Genomic DNA, 19,868 nt, shown 5'->3' with positions numbered 1-19,868 from the left:
CATGCAGAATGGGGCCGGGGAGGAAGGATGGGATTAAATGGAATAAATAAATAAAGAAATTGTAATTAAACAAGGATAGCTGAATCTTTAGATCACATTTGCATACCTACTCTTGGCTTTACATATACAAATTAGAATACTTCAGCGCATCCAGAAGAAAGGGCAGCATTTCTTAATCAATAGCAGACCATATTCTAGTTCAGTTCACTGCCAATATGTTCTGTGTTATTTGGTAAGGGCCAGGGAGACCTTTACCTTTCTCATCTCTTGCTCTGTCTCTTCTGTTATCTCTTAATCACTCTCCCTTTTACACAGCATTTGCTCAGTCAAGCTTGGGTTTTTGTTTTTTGTTTTGTTTGTTTCAAACCTGTAGCTTCTATGGAATTGGTGGTCAGTATATAACTACTGAACAAACTGCATTTAACTTTCAAAGATACTGATCTTTGTGGGTTTTCTCTATATAAGTGGGGGGCTATACAGGGGGCCTTGTGGAGAACATCACGGTGCTGCCAAAAGCAGCAGATCTGTGGCTACTCTTTCCTTCCTTTCTTGTTGTGTCTAGGGATGCATGTAACGTGTCATCCTCGTGTGGCACTTTTCTTCACAAATCTGCCACAGTCATTTTTAGATTTCTTTTTATTGTTTTGCTGATCAACTGTATTTTCAGGTTTTATCAGAGTACACTTGCCATAGAGAATGCTGTTACTGGGCAAGTAAGATACAGATATTTTTGCCTTGAAAGGAGCAGGTCCTAGTTATTGAAGAAGACAGTCACAAAATAGGTTGTATTTGCAATTATTAAAACTCCTCTAAGACTTACTTGTTCTTGTTGCATTTTGTTTAAGTGAGTTAGAATTTCAATTTATGGATAGTGGTGGTGCTGCTTTTCAAACATTACTTTGAACCTATAATCTGATTGGTATGCTATTTTAAAGTTTCTGTTCAGAATCATTAGGTAATTCAAATAATTAGTTGTCTACTTTCCCCAATCTAGTAGAATCATAGAATAGTAGAGTTGGAAGGGTCCAAGAAGGTCATCAGGCTCACCCCTGCTGTTGCAGGAGACCAATTTACACCATCCCATTCAAATGACAGTTCAGTTTCTTTTTGAATGTCTCCAGTGTGGGAGAGCCCATGACCTCTCTGGTTCCACTGTCATATTGCTCTGGGTTGTTGAAACTTGAATTGATTATGCCATGTCCTACACTCTGGTATCAGTGAGAATCTTGACCTTCCTCTTTGTGACAGCCTTTGAGGTACTTATAGAGTAATATCGTGTCTCCCTCTCAGTCTACTCTTCTCAAGGCTGAATATCCCCAGTTCTCTCAGTCTCCCCTCACAGGGCAGTGTTTCCAGACCATAGATCATTTTTCTTGCCCTCCTTCGGACCCTTTCTAATGTTTCTGCATCTTTCTTAAATTTTGGTGCCCAGAACTAGACACAGTATTCCAGATGAGGTCTGACCAGTGAGAAGTATAGGGGAACTACTTCTTATGATTTGGAAGTAATACTTCTATCAATACATCCCAAAATAGCTTTTGCCCCTTTTGTGGCTGCATCACATTGTTGGTTCATATTTAGCCTATTGTCCACAATTACTCCGAGATCTTTTTTCTTTTTCAGTTCTGTTGAGCCACATATTCCCCATCTTGTATTGATGCATTTGCTTTCTTTTTCTTAGGTGGAGAACCTATTCTGTGCCCCAAGTGCAAGACCTTGTACTTATCCTTGTACTTAAGACCTTGTACTTACTGTTGTCTCCTGCCCACTTCCATAGTCTGTCCAGATCCTTTTGGATCTGGAGTACCTGCTCTTCAGTTGTGGCCACTCTCCAGTTTTAGTGTCAACTGCAAATTTGATCAGCAGACTGTTACCCCTTCTTCCATGTCATTGATGAAAAGATTGAACAGGATCAGCCCCAGGACAGAGCCCTGGGGGACCCTGCTTGTCACTGGCCACCATCCCAATGATTCCCCACTAATGGTTACCCTCTGCTTTTGGTCAGTCAACCATCCCCTAATCCACCGGTCAGTGCTTTGGTGTATCCCAAAACTCCTCAGTTTCTCCACCAGGATATCATGGGGCACTTTGTCAAAGGCCTTGCTGAAATCCAGGTAAACCACATCCACTGCATCCCCTCCATCTAGCCATCTCGAAACCTTGTCATAGAATTCCACAAGGTTTGTCTGGCAGGACCTGTTTTTGCGGAAGCCGTGTTGTGTGGCTGCCAGCCTCCCTTCTCTATCTAGCATTGCTAGATTTCTCTCCATTATGAGTCTTTCCATTGTTTTTCCTACAATGGATGTAAGGCTAACAGGTCTGTAATTCCCCATGTCCCTTCTACTACCCTTTTTGAAAATTGGGATCACTGATGCCACCCTCCAGTCCTCTGGAACTTCACCTGTTCTCCATGAGGCCTCAAAAATGGAGGCCAGCGGGCGTGAGAGAACCCCTGCCAACTCTCTAAGTACTCTCAGGTGTAACCCTTCAGGGCCTGGTGTCCAATGCCCTGTGGAGCCCCTTGACTTCAAGGGGGGGGGGGTGACTCTAATCTGTGCCCCTAAATCCCCAGCCTCATCTAATCTCCTATGCGGATCTTTCCCATCCTGCTTTGGGGGGAACACAGAGGCAAAATAGTCATTTAGCATCTGTGCCTGTTCCCTCATATCAGTCACTGGATCTCCTTCCTCCTTGTTTAGTGGTCCCACAACTTGTCTCCCCTTCTTCTTCCTATTTGCATGCTGAAAGAAGCCCTTTTTGTTGCTCTTGATATTCTTGGCAAGTCTCAGCTCATAATCAGCCTTCGCCTTGCGAAGAATCCTTCTGCAACGGGTCTCCTCCTCCCGGTATACCCTTTTGTCTATTTGCCCCAGTACCCATTTCCTACGGAGGTTCCTCTTTCGTCTAATCCCTCTAACCACCTTCATATTGGGGAATACTAGGTTTCCTACCACCAAATTATCTACTTCCTGAAAGTTCCTGAAACATGTTGTAAGGATTAAGCTGAAATCCATTTGACTTTCAGTGCTCAGTGCAAAAAAGTGCCTCAGGAACAATATGAAGTGAACTCAGTTGTCATATCCCTGTGAGAAGCAATATTGTGTGCTTTTATTTCAGATCATGTGTGCACATAGAGAGAAAAGCGATAAACACGCTCGCCTACCTTTGTGATGGAGATGCAAGGACTGGACTGAATGGACTCCAGATGGCTGTCCAGGCCAGCTTAACTAAACTCCCTCATCAGAGGAATGCACATGGTGGTTCAGTTAATGGAGTGGTCATCACAGAAGATCATGTGAAAGAGGGTCTCCAGCGATCCCACATTCTGTACGATCGAGCAGGTAAGTGGCTGATAAGAGGCAGCCAATATGGCAAGGCTGTTATAATGCCAGTCAGTGGATCCAGATCCCCAGGTCAGCTGTAATTTGGAATGATGGATTTTGTATCTTTGCTCTGTTGAGGAAACCTCATTAGCTGTGTTAGTCACTTGCAACAGATGGTATTATTTAAGGTGCTACAGGAGACTATGTTACTTTTTATTGTAAAACATTTCATCACTTAAAGGTGCTGGTAACTCTGTGACTCAGTTTGGGCATAAAAGTAAGTCATGTTTAAGCATTATGTGAATAACAGCAAATCTCAGGCGTGTGTATTTGATCAATCTTGCTCCTGTTCCAACATCACTGCACTGAAGAGATTGCAAACTCCTGCTTCCTGGTAAAAGCTGATCACAGTTTTATGTTGTCTGTGAACTGGAATTCTGTTTAATTTTGGACTATGGTTTGTTGAAATAAATCATGAGTACAAACCAGTTTGATCTTAGTTTGTTTCAATAAGCCATAGTTTAGCTACCATTTGTCCTTTTTGTGACATTAACTATTATTATGTAAAAGCAAGGACATCCTTAAAATCACCTGCTCCTGATCACTACATAGCCTGTGTTTTGTTCAGGTAGTGCTAACTAGCAATTTAATGTTACATCAGATCTAGGCCAATGCATAGCATACTTCTGATCACCCTATTTCTGTATTTGAACATCACAATGATTTATCACAATAAACTATCATTTGGGCCTTCTCAGGTTTACATGCTACACTGCCTGCATAAGGAGATCAGAAACTTTTAAAATGAAATGCAACTTGGTATGTCCAAAAACTAATCTGTGGTTAATCTTAATTATGATTTGTTTTAAGCAAGCTAGCTTTGTAACCTATAGTTTGAAGTTGAATTATTTTGAACAAATCATAGTTAACTACCATTCATTGGGTAGAGAGACATAATAATGGGAGCAGAATCTTCCAGATTCCTCCTTAAGCAGATGGGTGCAAACCTGGTGTGGGGCTCTATCTGTGTTCATAAATCACAATAAACTATGGTGTATAATAACAGAAACAAACTTGCTGTTTGATTGCCATTTATTCATGCACTTTCTTCTACAAGTTACACCCAGCATTACTTTCAGAACAGTTTATAATACATGAAAATGAGCACAACAGTAAACTCACAATATGAATTAAAAGAATGAAGCAGAAAACTAAAAGCATAACATACTAATGCTACAGAATAAACTAACCTTCAGTGACCCAAAGATCTTTCTCAATGAGAAGGTCTTGGCTAATAAGGTGACTGTTGCTTTCAAGAGACCCCCAAGCAAGCCCCCCTCTCCCTGAAATGCTCTTTGGAACCCACTGCACCTGTTGCAACAATAGGCAGGAAGAATTCTAGGCATCCGTGCTACTTGGGAAGATGAGCCTAATGAGAGGAGACTGGCAGCGAACATACTGAGAACTCTATGCTATTGTCTGGAAGGGAACAACTTTTAAGAGGATAGGGTAACGCATACCACTTCTCCCTTGGGACAATGTGGCACATGCGTAAAATGGCTTTGTCCGTAGCCAAGAATAGCTTGTGGTATTTTGTGTATTGCTCAGGAGCATTGCCTATATTGTACTCATAGGATAAGAATTGCTTTCAAAATCATATAATAATGCGCAATTGAGGCTATGTGTGTGCATGAGTGCCCCTCAGTTTCATTTATATTAAGATTTTTTTCTGCAAAACAAAACTCTGCTTTCTTTCCTTGAGCTGGGAAGCCTCTAATGTCCAGTCTGTAGAAGCAGCAGAATCAAAGCACAAGGGTTCTCTAGGGCTGCGCCATTCCAGGTTGCTGCAGGAGGGTGTGGGCTGCTGGATATGCTATTGCTGTGCCTAGAAAACCACTTATGCTTTGTCTTCTCGCTGCCATGTGCTGTTCTTCCATGTGCAGAGTGTTTCTGATACTGGAGTACAATCTAAAATTCAACCTCTATGCACCCATGCAGAACCAATGCACCCTGTTTGGCTGAACACAGGGACCATCTTCCACTAGTCAAGAATCCTTCTCAGTTAGGGCTCCTGATCCAGAGAAAACTGCAACCAAATTCAGCCAAACAGCCTTGCAGTTTTTCTTCATCTTCCTGCTCAACAGAGGAAGATCAGGGTTGGAGGAGGCCAGGCAAAATTCAGAAAGGGACTAATATATTCCATGCTTTCTGTTAAAGGATGGAGTAAACCCCATGCAGGTGATGGCGATTAATTTTGAAAGGGAAGCTGTGTGTAAAATCTGAAATTAAACAGTAATGTGCTTTCTAGTCTCAATTTCAGATCTGGAGAAATCATCTGACTCTATCATGGATCAGAGAATCCCATTTCTACCCTGAAGTGTCACAGTTGTGGCCTTTCCAGATTCTGTGCTACTGATGGGCTGGGTTAAACTTCTTTTCAGGAATTGGTATATGTTCATTTGTTTCCCAAAATGGATGGGGATCTTTCCATGAAATGCCTTCCCCCTCAATATTGCCACTCATGTCAATATTTAGTTGAAATTGTCAATGATCTGTTTTATTTTTGGCATTACTTTTTAAGGAAATGAATTCTGCCATTTGCTTATGGGGGACTACTTGCGTATAAATGTGTGCACGGATTCCTAATTTGATACCAGCACTTGCTAAATTCGTAACTTGGCACCATTATGTGTTACAAACGCTGGCCATTTCTGTCTGTCTTTGCGGAGGAGATTGGAATTGGAGATTGTGCTTTGAGGATTAGATTTGTCTCCCTTCATTTAACTAGTTATGTACTCATATTGAATTAGTCTTCCAACAAATGCACTTCTCATTTTCCTAACACTGAGCTTTCTTCTGTTGCCGGAAGTGGCTCATCTTTCCCATTTGTCAACCAATAAAATGTGTTGGATTATCACCCGGGGCATAGAGCAAATGCCAGGATGAGAGACAAGTCTGCAATCCTTTTCTAAGCTTTGTGCAAAATATAAATTGAGCAATGATGAAGAAAGATAAGAGTTGCAGTGAAAGGACCGTGCTTCCACCTTACTCCAAACACAACTGGGTTGTATCAGTGTGAGTTCTACTTATAGCATACTGATTGCAGCAAGTAAGACTTAAGTTAGACTAACATTCAGTTTAATCCATTGATGTAAAGATTTAATCATTAACTGGGGCAATTATTCCAATACAGCTATGTATAACCTTATAGCACGGCCAGTGATCTGTCTTGTCCTGTCTCTGCAGTGACCAGGGCCAGCTACTAAACAGATGTAGTGTTAGATCTCATTTCCAAGTGCCTGATACTTGTGTATAATCCTTGGCATGAAGATATATTCTCTTCTCATATTAGCACGTGTTTGTATGTGCATGTTATGTGCATGTTTAGGATTTTAACATCGTTGCTGAGGACTGCACACACAAAGTAGGATACTATAGCAATGTGTACCTACCCCTTTTCCCAATTCCATCCTGGCAGAAAGTGACCCCCGCTGTTACTTTCTGTTAGCCAGACTGGTATATGGGTGGTGAAGATATATTTGATGAAGAGCTATTGGTCTTTCTCCATAAGTGATGTATGATCTAGTTTTCTAAAGTCAGACCCTTTGAAATAGTGTACTCAATCCAAAACCTACATGGGAAACCTCAGAAAGGTCAATTTACTTGTAAAAGACTTGCTTACATCCTGGTGTCTTTCAGTTGCTTTGGACAGCAACACCCATGAGCCCCTGCCAGCATGGCCAGTGCTCAGGAATTCTGTAGGCAGGAATTTTATGTGGAGGTATCGAGCTGGGAAAAAGCTGGTTTCCATGTTCCACAGTCAAAGGTTCCCAATGGGCAGGGGTAGGCTGACCCTTTCCAAATAAATGGGGGTTCTTTTTAGGGTTGCCAACTTTAAAACCATGGAGTGATTTCCTTGCAAAAAGCCCTTAGTGCTTTTTCACCTGCTAATTGCCACAGCTCAAGCTTCTGCTAAAGAGACAAAGACAGGCCAGGTGGAATTTCCATCCCTCACTCCAGCCTGGTGCCCTCTAGATGTGCTGGACTACAACTCCCATAATCCCAGAATGGCTTTAGTTTTAGTGGCTGGGAATTATGGGAGTTTGTGGAGGTTGTGGTCCAGTGCATCTGAAAAGGGCCAAGTTGACTGGCTTCTTTTTTTCAGCTGTCTCATTTTGGCTAGTTCCAACTCTTTCCTCTAGCTTCCTACTCTGTCTACTCAGGATTAGCATTGTCTTAGCTTTCTGCTTCCTTCTCCACCTAGTCCTCCACTGTGGGGCAGGTGGTTTGGCTGCTTTTCTTCTTTTTTTTAAGGTGGCTTCACTCTGAAGCTTCTTTCTCATGAAGCACAAACCTTCAGCACAGATGCATGCAAGAAACATCACAAAGTTCCTACTTCAACATGGAAAATGAATTTGGATCAGTGGTACCCTAGCAGCCCAACCTCTGCTTCTTCTGTTTAAAGCAAAAGTGACAACATACAGCCACTGTGGTGTTCAGGAGCTTGGAAGCATCCTCACCAGAATACCAGATGGATTGGCCTGTTTCCTCAGATCAAGTTCAGTGGTTCATTTTGAAGTCCAAGAGTTATAAAATGGCACACATAGAGGGCCTCAAACATGTTTATTTGTTCACAAACATCTAGAATGCCCCCAGTTAAAAACGTTCCCTGAGGCTGGATATTCAATCACATTGTGAATTACAGAGAGGAAAAACTTCAGTGAAGCGGAAACAGTCACTGTTAGTGCTGTAAAGAAAAACATGGATTCATATGGAAGCGCTTTGGAAACTTCTTTATTTAAGATGTTAAAGGCTGTAGCCTTCTGAATTGAATACCACATTTTGAACCATTCGGGCAGCCTTCCTCAATGTGGTGCAGGATTCCCTTTGTCTTGGACTACAGCTTTCAGAGTCTGGGGCTCTAGTCCAAAGCATTGGGAGGGCACCATGTTAATGAAGGTTGAGTTAAAAGCTGAGCATTTGAAGGCACTGATCAGAACGTTTAACCACCAGAACCCTTTAACGCACAGCTCTCCCCACATGGGACCATCTTTGTGCTTCCAAGCATGTTTGTATATCTGTAGTGAGTGTGTGTATGGGCTGTAGTGATATCATCACTGACATGGGGTTGTTCCTACTCTCACCCCCTCCCCATCCCTGCAAAAAAACCCAGTGACTTAAGCATCGTGCAAAAAAATGCCAGCTGGAATAGACTGGCTGCACTTGCCTTTCTAAATATTTAAAGGCGCTCTTGGTTTTAAGAGACCAGGCGACGCCATTCCCAGGAGTGTGATGAGACTCCCAGCTGCTGGGTTTATTGCTGCCGGCTCAAGTTGAAAGCCTGGATGCTGTGACAGAGCACAGACATGCTGTTTATATTGGCCTGATAAGGATGGTATGCCAGTGCGCACTTTGTGTGGAGCACTATTAAAAATAGCTGCCTGCTGCTAGCCCCCAGGTATCCTAGGGGAGGCTGGCCTTTTGCGATACAGGCGGGTTGATTTGCAGAAAGCCCCAGTTAAGAGGGATGCAGGCCTCCTCACCTTCCTTGGCAGAAATGCAGGGCCAGCAGCTAGTTATGGCAGGGACAGTGTGAGCTGTGGCCACTTGGCAGGAAGCGTCCTCTGCACCTGCTGGTGGCACCTCGGAACCATCAGGGTCAGCTTCTTTAAATCAGCCTCTTTAAATAGTGCTGGGGCCTCCTTGGGGAATGTAAAATTCAGTTAAACCATGTCTGCTGACCTGAACTGAATAACAAACTGGGGTTCACAACTCTTGGATCTGAAGGAGACAAGAAGGCTCCAACCCTCCCTACAGAAATGGTGGGATGAGTGTGGAGAATTCTGCATTCATTGCATAATAAAAATACAGGTTTTTGTCTTTGACTTTAAAGGCTGAAGGATGTGGAGCCAGATAGTGCTCTACTTCACTAATAACAGCCTTACCGAACCTGGTGCCTTCCAGATATATCAGCTTACAACTCCCATGACCATAATCAATAGGGTCAAGGTGATGGATTGTGGGAGAAGTAATCTAAAAAATTTGGAAGGTAATGGAGTTGTGAAGACTGATGTAATGATAACATTTGCTATGATTTCCCACATTGGGAAACAGAGGAAAAATAAGAGGAAAAATGTGTAGCAAAAAAGCAAATGTATACAGTTGCTTTGATTAAGTTATACTAGTTGATACCTGGTCGATCCAGTGCAGTATAGTGGTTAGACTGGTGAAATCTGGGTTCTGGTACCTCTCTGCCATGAAGTTGTCTCTCATGTAACTTACAAAGATAAAACGGGGGCGGGGGTGCATATGCCACCTTGGGCTCCTTGGAGGGAAAGATGCAATGTAACAATTAGTATGTAATATCCAAATGTGCATCTGGATAAAGATGCTTGTTAGTCTAAATAACTACAAACATGGATAAGCCTACAAAGAATTGCGAGTAAATAGATTGCCTTGCTTGATCAAAGAGTCCTTCCTATCCAACCATCTGTCTTTCTCCTCTAAAGTAAGGCATGAAAGGGGTGCCAAATTCTATCTGCTTGCTCCAAATATCTGGACATATATTATTGCTTAGAGCAGAGCTTGCTTATTGTTACTGGCCATGGAACCTGGCCAGTGACCACACTTGTATGGAACTCTTTTTAAAGGCGTCTAATCCGGCAACCATCACCACATCTTAGAGCACTTAGTGGCATAACTTATTAGGCACTGTAAAGATGTTTCCTTCGGTCTGCCCTGAATGTACTGCCAGCCAGTTGCATTGAATGATCCACACTGCTGTGACTTTTTCTAAACAGGCGAAGAACATTACAATTGCATCTCTGCACTCCACAAATCTATGCGAGGCTCTGATGAAAATGCTTCCCTTTACTGGCTTGCCCGAATGCTTGAAGGTGGTGAAGATCCACTGTATGTGGCAAGAAGGCTGGTGAGATTTGCAAGTGAAGATATAGGTGAGTAACTCAGAAGGACAGCTATGCGGTTTTCCCTTGGCTTTCAGAAATCTTTTTGCCGTCACTTAAGTATAGATCTAGGCCATGCTCCTACTGATATTCTCTGGACACCATTTTGCACACACTCATTGCTTATCTGTGCATTGAAAAATGTAATTTATTGCCTTTGGTCAGTATCGACTTGGGTCTTGCACTGTAAGATGCTAATGTAGAAGTGATTTGGAGCTGCACTTGCTAAACTGCAATAGCCATCTGGTTGTTTAATTTCAACCCCAATGAAAGGGGCATCTGGTCCATAGACATTTGTAATGTACCTGCTCCTATGTGGCTTAAACCGTGCAAAGACATAACTTCCAAAATTACATTGTGCTTGTCTGGGATAGATCTTTGGTTTTGCCAAAATATGCTTATTGTTTTCAGACCAATTCTGGAGACTAATTCTGCTAGCAGCACCGTGTACCATGGAGTGGCCATTGGCTGTACCGTTGCTGTGCCTCACCAGGCGTTTGTACAGCAGCATTTAGGGCATTACTCATCTGAAAGGGGCCTCCTGTTCTGGCTTTGGTGCACCTTAGGCATCCAAGGGCATTGGATGAGCTTCACAAGCAGAGCATAGAGTGGTGTAGCCCAAACACCATAGTCAGTCATGGGTATTTGGGCAACATCGCCAGGGGCAGGGAAAGAGCTAAAATAAAAGCTGTAGTACATGCTTGGGAGAGAACAGCAAGGAACAGAATCACTTCCCTCTCTCTCTTGCTGCCATCTCTCACTTAGCTTTCACAGACTCTTGACAGGACTCTTGACTCTGTTAATCTCAACTGATAGCACAGTCTGGGAGATCCGTGCCCAATACGGTGCAAATGGCATGCTGACCAAAATCATGATCCATTTGATAAAATGTTGGATATGTGAACCCAGCCCTGTCATTCAGCACTTAAGGGCTGTAAAGCAAATCTGGTCCCATGATTTGGAGGGCAAGATGCCCTCACTAGACTCCCCTGCTGCTCTCCTTACTCTTGCCTGCTCCTCTTGGCCCCAGAGTGCACAGTTGCTGAGAGGGCCAGGTGAGCAGAAGCTCTTACTGCTGCTGCTTGGGCTGGATCCAGGATCTGCCTTCTGTGGATGGGAAGCTCATAGAACATGCCTCCAGCCAGTTTTGGGGAACTCTCTCCTCTCTTCCTGTGCATCAGGCGGGATCCCCGTCCCCCATGCTGCATTGTCAGAGGAGCTCTGGAGAGGAATGTGCAGTGAAGTCCATTTCCGCCAGCCCTGTTGCATGCACCTGGCTGCGTTTGCGGCTCACTTGCTCACAGGAGACAGTGGCAGAAAGGAGTGGGATCTCCAGGTGGTGGCAGGAGGCCTTGGCCAGTGCCCAGCGATGCTGATCCCAATACTAACTGCCTACAAAATGAAAAGGTGCATATGAAATGCTAAGTTACTAATGCTGATTTTCATTCTTTAAATTTTTGATTGCAGGACTGGCAGATCCTTTGGCTTTACCTCAAGCAGTGGCTGCTTATCAAGGCTGCCACTTTATAGGAATGCCAGAATGCGAGGTAAAGTTGTCATGAATTCACTATTTCAACCAGTGTCTGTTCTGTTCTTTGAACACTTTTGCTTCCTTTTCTCGTATGGGGCTGAAAGCACACTCCTGTATGTGTCTGCTGCTCTTGTTATGTGCCATCAGGTTGCCTCCAACTCGTACATGTCTACTCAGAATTAAATCCCATGCAATCCCTTAAAAAGACATTTTATTACTGGTATAACTGCTGATGTCAAAAGTTAGTACTTTCTTGGCTCAGAGGATAAGCTTAAGTGGTATGTAATTGTTGGTTTCAATACTTGTTGACCATTTCAAGGTTCTCTAGTTCATTTGGAGATCACCCCCCCCAGCAACCTAAAGTGGCATGGGCCAGCTGTACCACACGACTTTCCTGTGTACATGTTTTAATTCTGAGCCTGCATATAGCACCATTTTAAAAAGAACTGCAGAGCTTACAGTCCTCGGCTCTGTTTTCATAGGATCCATCATTAGCTGCATCCAAAAGCTTTCACAGTAGTTTTATGTGAAAGAGTGTACTTAGAAACCAAGGATGTTTCCTGTGCGCCATTGTTTCTTGGTAGCCACCTGCCCAGGCATCTTCTCTGCAATAATATGGAACAGGTCAACTGGGTAACAAATGTTACCTAAGCAGCAGGAAAGCAACTGGGTTCTTCTTCATGGTCTCCATGCATCACACAAATGGGCACTGCACGCATGCCTGGAGCCTGTTTGGGAAGCGAATTTATTAGTATTAGATGGGACCCCCTCCCATGGGCCTGCCCTCAGTTCTATGAGTGCTGTTGTGGGTGCATCGGGAAGTTCTCCACTCCTCGTATCTATTTCGATGAGTCCTCTCCTCTTCATCTAAAATCTCTCTCTTCATCTAAAAGAACTCCTCTTTAATTTCTTTCCTATATCTAAAACAATATATATCTTTGTTGTATACGTATTTTTGACCCACTTTCTTGTACTACCCTATGCCTTGTGCTCTCACTTCTCCGCTTTGTCTTGCCTTCCCAACCCCACAGTGGCACTCAAAGCTCCATTTGGAAAATGTTTCAGCTGCGACAACAGACTCCTGCTAACTGATGAACATTCACTCTGCTTTTTCTGCCTGGGACAGAGCCATGTGGCAGAATCCTGCTACTGTTGCTAGGTGTTTACCAAATGAGAAAGCACAGGGCTGAATGCCTGAAAGTAGAGCTCTGCAGCAGAGGCCTCTGTGGGGCTGGCTCCCCTCATCCAGTGGAGCAGCTATCAACCTTGGGGACCCAAACTTCCCCTGCGCTCCCTCCAGCAATGCCAGGACCCTCTTTGACTGTTCCCCTGATGGGCCACATGTTGAAGCTTGCCAAGGCCAAGAAAGTGGAAAAAAGACAAGGACCACCAAAATGGCCGACACAGCAAAAAACAAAAATGGCAGCAATCACTCTAAGACTATGACGAGTCAGGCCCTGCTGCCAATCTTCATATCTTTGACACAGAGTATGAGTCTGATCCTGAGTGCCATTCTCTGCTGGCACTGAGAGTTGCCCAGGAGGTTGTGGCACCAATATGCCAGGCAGCTATGACTGGCAAGATAAGGGAGTCCTCTTCACCTAGGCAGCTGGCACTTCTGTTGTCTCTGGACCGAGACAGGTTTTTCCTCCCTCACTGATCCCAGAAAGATGCATTCTATCATACCCGACCAGCACAGGTTCTGCTTCTGTTTCCGCTCACCCATCTCTGAGTGGGACTGCAGACCCAACTGGTTGATGCTCCCATACAGGAGGGACTATGACAAGGGCTTCTACCATGACTGCTTCCTTCAACTCTAGATATCCAGAGCACCCATACTGGGACCCAACTCACTCTGACAGAGCCCTGATGACCTGAAGCCCAAGCCAAAACTGTCTGCATCCAGGCCTGTGATAGCTGCCAGGACCCAGTGTTTGCCTTCACAAATCCAGCCACTGCTATGCTCCTTGCCAATTCTGGGCCCATTGCCTTCCAAGCCTCAGTCCTGAACTTTGGACTCTGACAGCTGCCCATCTGACCCAGAGTCCATCTCACTGGACCAACCCTCTGAGCCTTCACCAGATGCAGAAGTGCCCCCCCCCCCGGATGCACCCTCATTGTCAGAAGATCTTGGACTGTCCTCTGACCAGATCCTGCAGATGGTACTCAGCATGGGGATGAACCCACAGCAGGAACCCAGCAGAGTCAAGGACCCAGTGTTCAAGGCAGGTTATGTGGAGACCACAGGCCCAGTGGCTCTACCATCCCTGGCAACACTGATGAGCACAGTGCAGCAGGAATGGAAATCCCTCACTTCTGTAGTCCTGACTCCTAAGAGACTAGAGAATATGTACTGGGTGCAGGAGCAGGACACACCAATCCTGTTCCAACACCCTCGCCCCAACACCATCATTCCAGTGGGGGTCATCCAGGAGGGAGTGCTCCATGCCAGGCAATAAAGAGGGCCACCACCTAGATGCAGTGGGATGCCACGTCTGTTCCTTAAGATGGAGAAGTGCCAGGCCACCATGGCCATGTACCACCTCATGCAGATCCCTCCCAAGGGAATCATAGGACCAGGCCAATGACATCAGAGCCAAGGCCGACATGGATTGCCAGCATGTTGCTGGTACCAGCGGGGCTGCCAGACCCGATGGAGATAGCGCTCCACTCCCTCAACATCCGGAGAGCCCTGGCTGTTTACAAGTCTAGAACTAACCTTTCCGATGCTCACAGCAGCTTTTCATCACCTATGGCAGTGCAAACAAGAGACTCCCTATCTCCTCCCAGAGACTAGCAAAATGGGTCATTAATACAGTCTCCCTCACCTGCAAGCTCCCTGAGCACCAGCCCTCTGGACTGATCCACACTCACTCCACGTGAGTAACAGCCACCTCCATGGCCCTTTAGGCGGAAGTCCCCTGCCTGACCTCCGCAGGGCTGCAACATGGTCGAACACATCGACCTTTGTATGGCGCTACTGCCTCAACATCTGGGCCAGCACTGATTGTGCCTTTGGCAGGGCAGTCCTGTCTTCACTCCTCAGGTAACCTCCAGGAGGTACGCTCGCCAGTTGCCCGCATGTGTGGTGCACAGAGACCACAAAGAAGAAAGGCAAGTTGCTTCCGTAACTGTCGTTCTTCTAGCGGTCATCTGTGCATTCACACAAACCTGCCCACCATCCCCTCTCAGTGTCACCCTGTGACTACCACCGGTGTCCCCTCAAGGGACAGGAGGGCACAATGACAGTTGCATTACTTCAGAATTGAGGACCAGGGAGGAGTCCCTCCCTCATGCCAGGGTGGCTCCAGGGGGTGGGGGGCTCCTGTGGAATACCAATTAGTTTGGATTCTTCCCGAACAGGCTCCACGTATGCCTGCAGGCCCCATCTGTGTGAATGCACTGGTGACCACTCGGCCGCAGACAGTTACAGGCAAGCAGCCTGCCTTTTCATGTGATGCAAGGCTCTGTTAATTTCCTTTTGTTGGACAGGTCTTACTGGCACAGTGCGTCACCTATTTTGCCAGAGCACCAAAATCTATAGAAGTGTACAGCGCTTACAGCCAAGTCAAGGCATGCCTGAGAAAGCACCAAGGACCACTTCCACCTGTTCCTTTGCACTTGAGGAATGCGCCAACCAAGCTCATGAAAGACCTAGGCTATGGCAAAGAGTATAAATATAACCCAATGTACAAGGACCCTGTAGAGCAAGAATACTTGCCTGAAGAACTGAAAGGGATAAATTTTTTCACCAAAGGAAGAATGTGATGCCTTTACATAGAGCTGTCTTTTCCTGTCCTGCCACACGCAATTTAATATTCTGTAATATTTTCTTATCGCTCAAATTCTGTTTTTAAGTCCATCATATTTAATGGGCTGGTCTTGTTGAATTAACAGGCTCAGAGTGGCATAACTATTGCTCAGATTTCTTAATGACAAAAATCTGTTTGGTTGATGTTAAGCCATTTATTCTAGGGAGGAAGGTGTGTCGAGTTTTGGGCAGAATATAGAAAAATGTTGACCCACAGGTTCATCAAATTAAGATTAGCTGATGTTATTGGGCTGGAGCAAGCATAACTGAGTCAGATACTAGGCATTATTTCCCAGATAAAATACGTGAAGCAAAATCTAATCAAAGTTGGGCGTTTTAAAGTTTCAGTTATTGTACTGGGAGCATTAAGAACATGTTTAAAAACACCCCTAAGTCTGACTTGTTCATGCCCTTGGTTAATGTAATTTACTCAAAACTGTGAAAAGGAATGAGAAAAGAAAAATACTTCATGTGCACCTTACAATGGAAAACATATATATGTGAAATTTAACATATTGTTAAATATGCTAAATAGTGTAAATAAAGTTGATTTTCATTTTGTTAGCATGTTGTGTTTTGTTAAAAGACATTTGGGTTATAAGCAGTGTTTGAGATCTGCATACTCACTTTCTAGCCCAAATGCCACATATTGTTGGTAAGTAAGCCTTTTCTTAGCTAGCCATGGCATCGTTGCACACAAACTCTGAAAGTTGGTGAACTCCAGTCTCTTAATCCACATGATGGATTGCTGCTCCTATGTTCTATAGGATTTCAGCTCCCAGAATCCCTGGCTATTCTGCATGATGGCTGGTCTGGAGAAGTCCAAATCATCTAGAGATCTATCTAGTTAGAGGATTCTATGGCAGAGGAAAGAGGTATTCAGCAGGGAACCTCAGAAGCAGTTGTCCTGAAGATGAATGAAATTACCTTTTCTTGGTTTCTAGATTAATACCCTGTTATTCATTTGCTGTTATTTGCTCAAATTATTGCACTTTATTTTTTTTCTTTTTACTAGCAGGAATGTTGCATATGTAACATCAGCTGGGTTCAGACCAGCCATTGTGGCTTTTTGCCATTGTTGGTCTATCATGTCTTCCAAACCCCATTGTGGTATTTCAACATGGTAAGTTGGGTCTTTGGAACCCACAACACGAGACAACAGTTTGTTTCATAGTTTCCATGGACCTGATGTGCAACTACCCCAGAGTCTCTGGAAAGAGTGGCAGAAAACTGAATTTGGAGTGGTCTTCTGTTCTTCATTGTGGCCTCTGTGCATCACGCATTATGGGTGCTGCGCCTGTGCAGTGCCTGTAGCCGGAAAGATGGTTTTGGTGGGAACTCCGTGCCTCTCCCCCCTATAGTATAAAGGGTGGAGTGCCCACCATTTCCCCATTCTTCTTGCGACTGCTGTTTGCTGTGCCTCGAGCCTTTTGCTGTCTCTCGTAGCTATGCATACCGTTGTTTCTATAAACCCCTTCATTTGCTCCTTTTCCTTCTTGTTACGATCTCCTTTCCAAGTTATAACTCCTAATCCCTCGCATTTCTAGAAAGCTTTCCCCCCTTTTTCCTTTTCCCTATATAAAAAACAACAACAAAAAACCTCCTATCGTTATTCTTGTTACATCTTTCTTCGATGGGTCAGCGAGCAGCTTTTCATAAGTGCTCCAAGTGTAGGGCCAAAATGTTCCCCACTGATCCACACGACCTGTGCCTTCTTTGCTTGGAGGAAGGCCACGGGATTGATAAGTATGGCCATGCCAGTCTTTCATTAGGCAGGCCTGTGAGAATTGGGAGAGCCACCGATGGAAGATCCTGTGGGACCAGGCTTTGGCCACCTCTACTCAGCTCGCGGCTGAGACCACGCCGGTGGGCCTGTCTGTGACCGCTCCTCCTCTCATCCATTGGCTGATGGTACGATCCCTACAGAGGCCAAATGCTCCTCTCATTCTCCTCACCACAAACAAAAGGAGAAGAGGAAGCATGTCCGATCTGATGAACCTTCGGCTCCTAAAAAGCCAAGAAGGCCAAGGCTGGTAAATTGAATTGCAAGCAGAAAAAGCTTGCCAAGCTGCCACAGGGAGACTCGGGTTTGACCATGCCCTTGGTACTGACCACCATCTTGATCCCGACACTGGCTGGTCTGAATATCCTGTCGGTCATGCAGGTGACCCCACCTGGGTCTCCTCAGAGGATCGCCCTCTCGGCCCCGTTGAGCCCAGACCGCTTGGAGGCTGTTGTTAGAGGGTTCATGTCTGATGGTGAGATCCAGGACTTGCCCCCTTGATCCCAGACTGGACTGCCATTGGCATGTTTGCCAACTCCGATGCTGACTTCTCCTGAGGCTTCTCCGAGGGCTCTGCCTCAGTTGCAGACTCGCCAGCAACAGCATGCTCCAAGTCAGCTTCTAGGCACTGGGTGCCAATGTCCTGTGGTGGCTTCGAGCCATCCCAGTACCACCCATGGGACTGCTACCCACTGTATGAATATGCGTCTGCATCACTCCATGCCTCATCCGGTCCTGAGAGACACTTCCTCGACATTGGCAGCTGCTCTCTCCAGGCCTCCTCCTCCTCTGGCTGCTTCATCCTCCAGTCCCCCGCATCACTACGGTTCGGATTTGGAAGACTCGAAGCAGGCATCCACCTCTCTGGACGCAGTCATCTCCACACAGGACCCCAGCTCTCCGGAAGAGTCCTACTCCACCTTCAGAGAACTGATGGCCCAACTGGCCAGGTCACTGGAGATCGAGGTACAGCATCGCTGTGATCCCAACACTGACAACTTTTACGACTGTCTTCTGCCATCTCCTTGCCACTTATTACAACTCTTCAGCAAGCCATGACTGACACCTGGCACTTCCCAAACCAACCGCACCCGACTTCCCGTTGGCTCAAGTCGATGTATAAGGTTCGGGAACAGGACATCCTGTTCCTTTTGAAAAACTCCAAGCCAAACTCCATCATCATCGAGTCCTCCCAAGGTCAGGAAAATAAGGAGCTCTCTACTCCTCGGGACAAGGAAGGATGCAAAATGGACACGATGCCTTGCCGTATCTATGCTGCCATGGGACTCGGGCTTTGCATCTCCAATTATGAGGCAAAGATAGCCAGATTTTCCTGATTCAGAGGCTGGAATCCATCACCTCGAGTCTCCCAGAACAGCAGAGAGACCTTGCTCGCGTGTTTATCCGTGAAGCCATGCAGATGGCCATTCAACAACTAAGTACAGCAAGACATCATGTTGACTGCGATTCGAGGGCTCTCATTGGTGCCATCGCCCTGTAGCACCATGCTTGGCTATGTTCTTGTAATTTCCGGATGAGACCAAGAGGTATGTCAAGAACATGCCATATGACGGTTCTGGACTCTTCAACGCGAGGACTGACCACAAGCTGGAGAACATCTATAAAGTGCATGTCACTGCTTGTCTCATGGAGATTCCCACCCAGAACTGACATAACTGACCTTGGCCCCAGTCACAATACCGATACCAGCCATACCTTCAACAGTTCCAGCCTCGCCAACAGCAGAGCCGCAAACAGACAGTGTGTTGTTACCAACAGGGATGTCACTGCCCCAAGACCAACAAATGCCAACATTGACTGGACGTGCGAACCATTCCTCCATCCTCTAACCCATCCTCCCCTCTTCCTTTTGGGGAGTTGACTCCCCATTTGGGAGTCCATCACATCTGATAGGTGGGTACTTTCCATCGTGAAGCAGGGAGACAAAATCGAGTTTGACTAAACTTCTGGGCAATGTACAGACTTAGCCTTCAAGAAATGCAGAACAACATGCAGCGTGATGGCACTAAGAAGGTAAAACACTTCAATACAATAGCAAAACCCTATCCTAGATGACTGCCAAATATCACATTGGTAATCCTGAACATGAATCTTGGCATGTCAGGTTTGGTTCAAAATGCTAGGAGTTGTATTTATGTGTAGTGAGACATACAGAAACGTGATGGCTCTTAAGTGGTAGTCATGAGAATTTGGTGGTTGACTTCTGTTGAAGCCCAAGCCAGTGTGGTGTCACAGCTAAAGGGACAGCCGGGATTTGAGTGACCAGAGTTCAGATCCTAAGCCTGTATAGCACCCTGGGTGAACTTGGGCTAGTCATGCTTTTTTACCCTGCCCTACTTCACAGAACTGTGATGAACATGAAATTGTGTGCGTGTGAGGGTGGGGGGGGGGGCTGCCTTGAATTCCTTGGAAGGAAGGTAGGCTAAAAATGCCT

At 45.4% G+C, this 19,868-nt stretch overlaps 1 protein-coding gene across 1 annotated transcript in view; it reads left to right on the top strand.

Moving 5' to 3' along the window:
• The window catches only part of WRNIP1 (WRN helicase interacting protein 1), a 50,270-nt gene extending 34,100 nt beyond the window's left edge, over positions 1-16,170 (top strand). The window contains exons 4-7 of the mRNA XM_044424565.1: positions 3,118-3,341; positions 10,124-10,279; positions 11,756-11,835; positions 15,312-16,170. Of these exons, the coding sequence (XP_044280500.1) occupies positions 3,118-3,341; positions 10,124-10,279; positions 11,756-11,835; positions 15,312-15,587 (736 nt within the window). The 3' untranslated portion in view covers positions 15,588-16,170. The remainder of the gene's footprint in view (positions 1-3,117; positions 3,342-10,123; positions 10,280-11,755; positions 11,836-15,311) is intronic.
• The last annotated feature ends 3,698 nt before the right edge of the window (positions 16,171-19,868 follow it).

Source organism: Varanus komodoensis, unplaced genomic scaffold (assembly GCF_004798865.1).
Source record: "Varanus komodoensis strain SLA01 unplaced genomic scaffold, ASM479886v1 scaffold14_3, whole genome shotgun sequence".
NCBI lineage: Eukaryota > Metazoa > Chordata > Lepidosauria > Squamata > Varanidae > Varanus > Varanus komodoensis.
The sequence above is the reverse complement of the archived record's forward strand: the minus strand, read 5'-3'. Positions and strand labels throughout refer to the sequence as shown.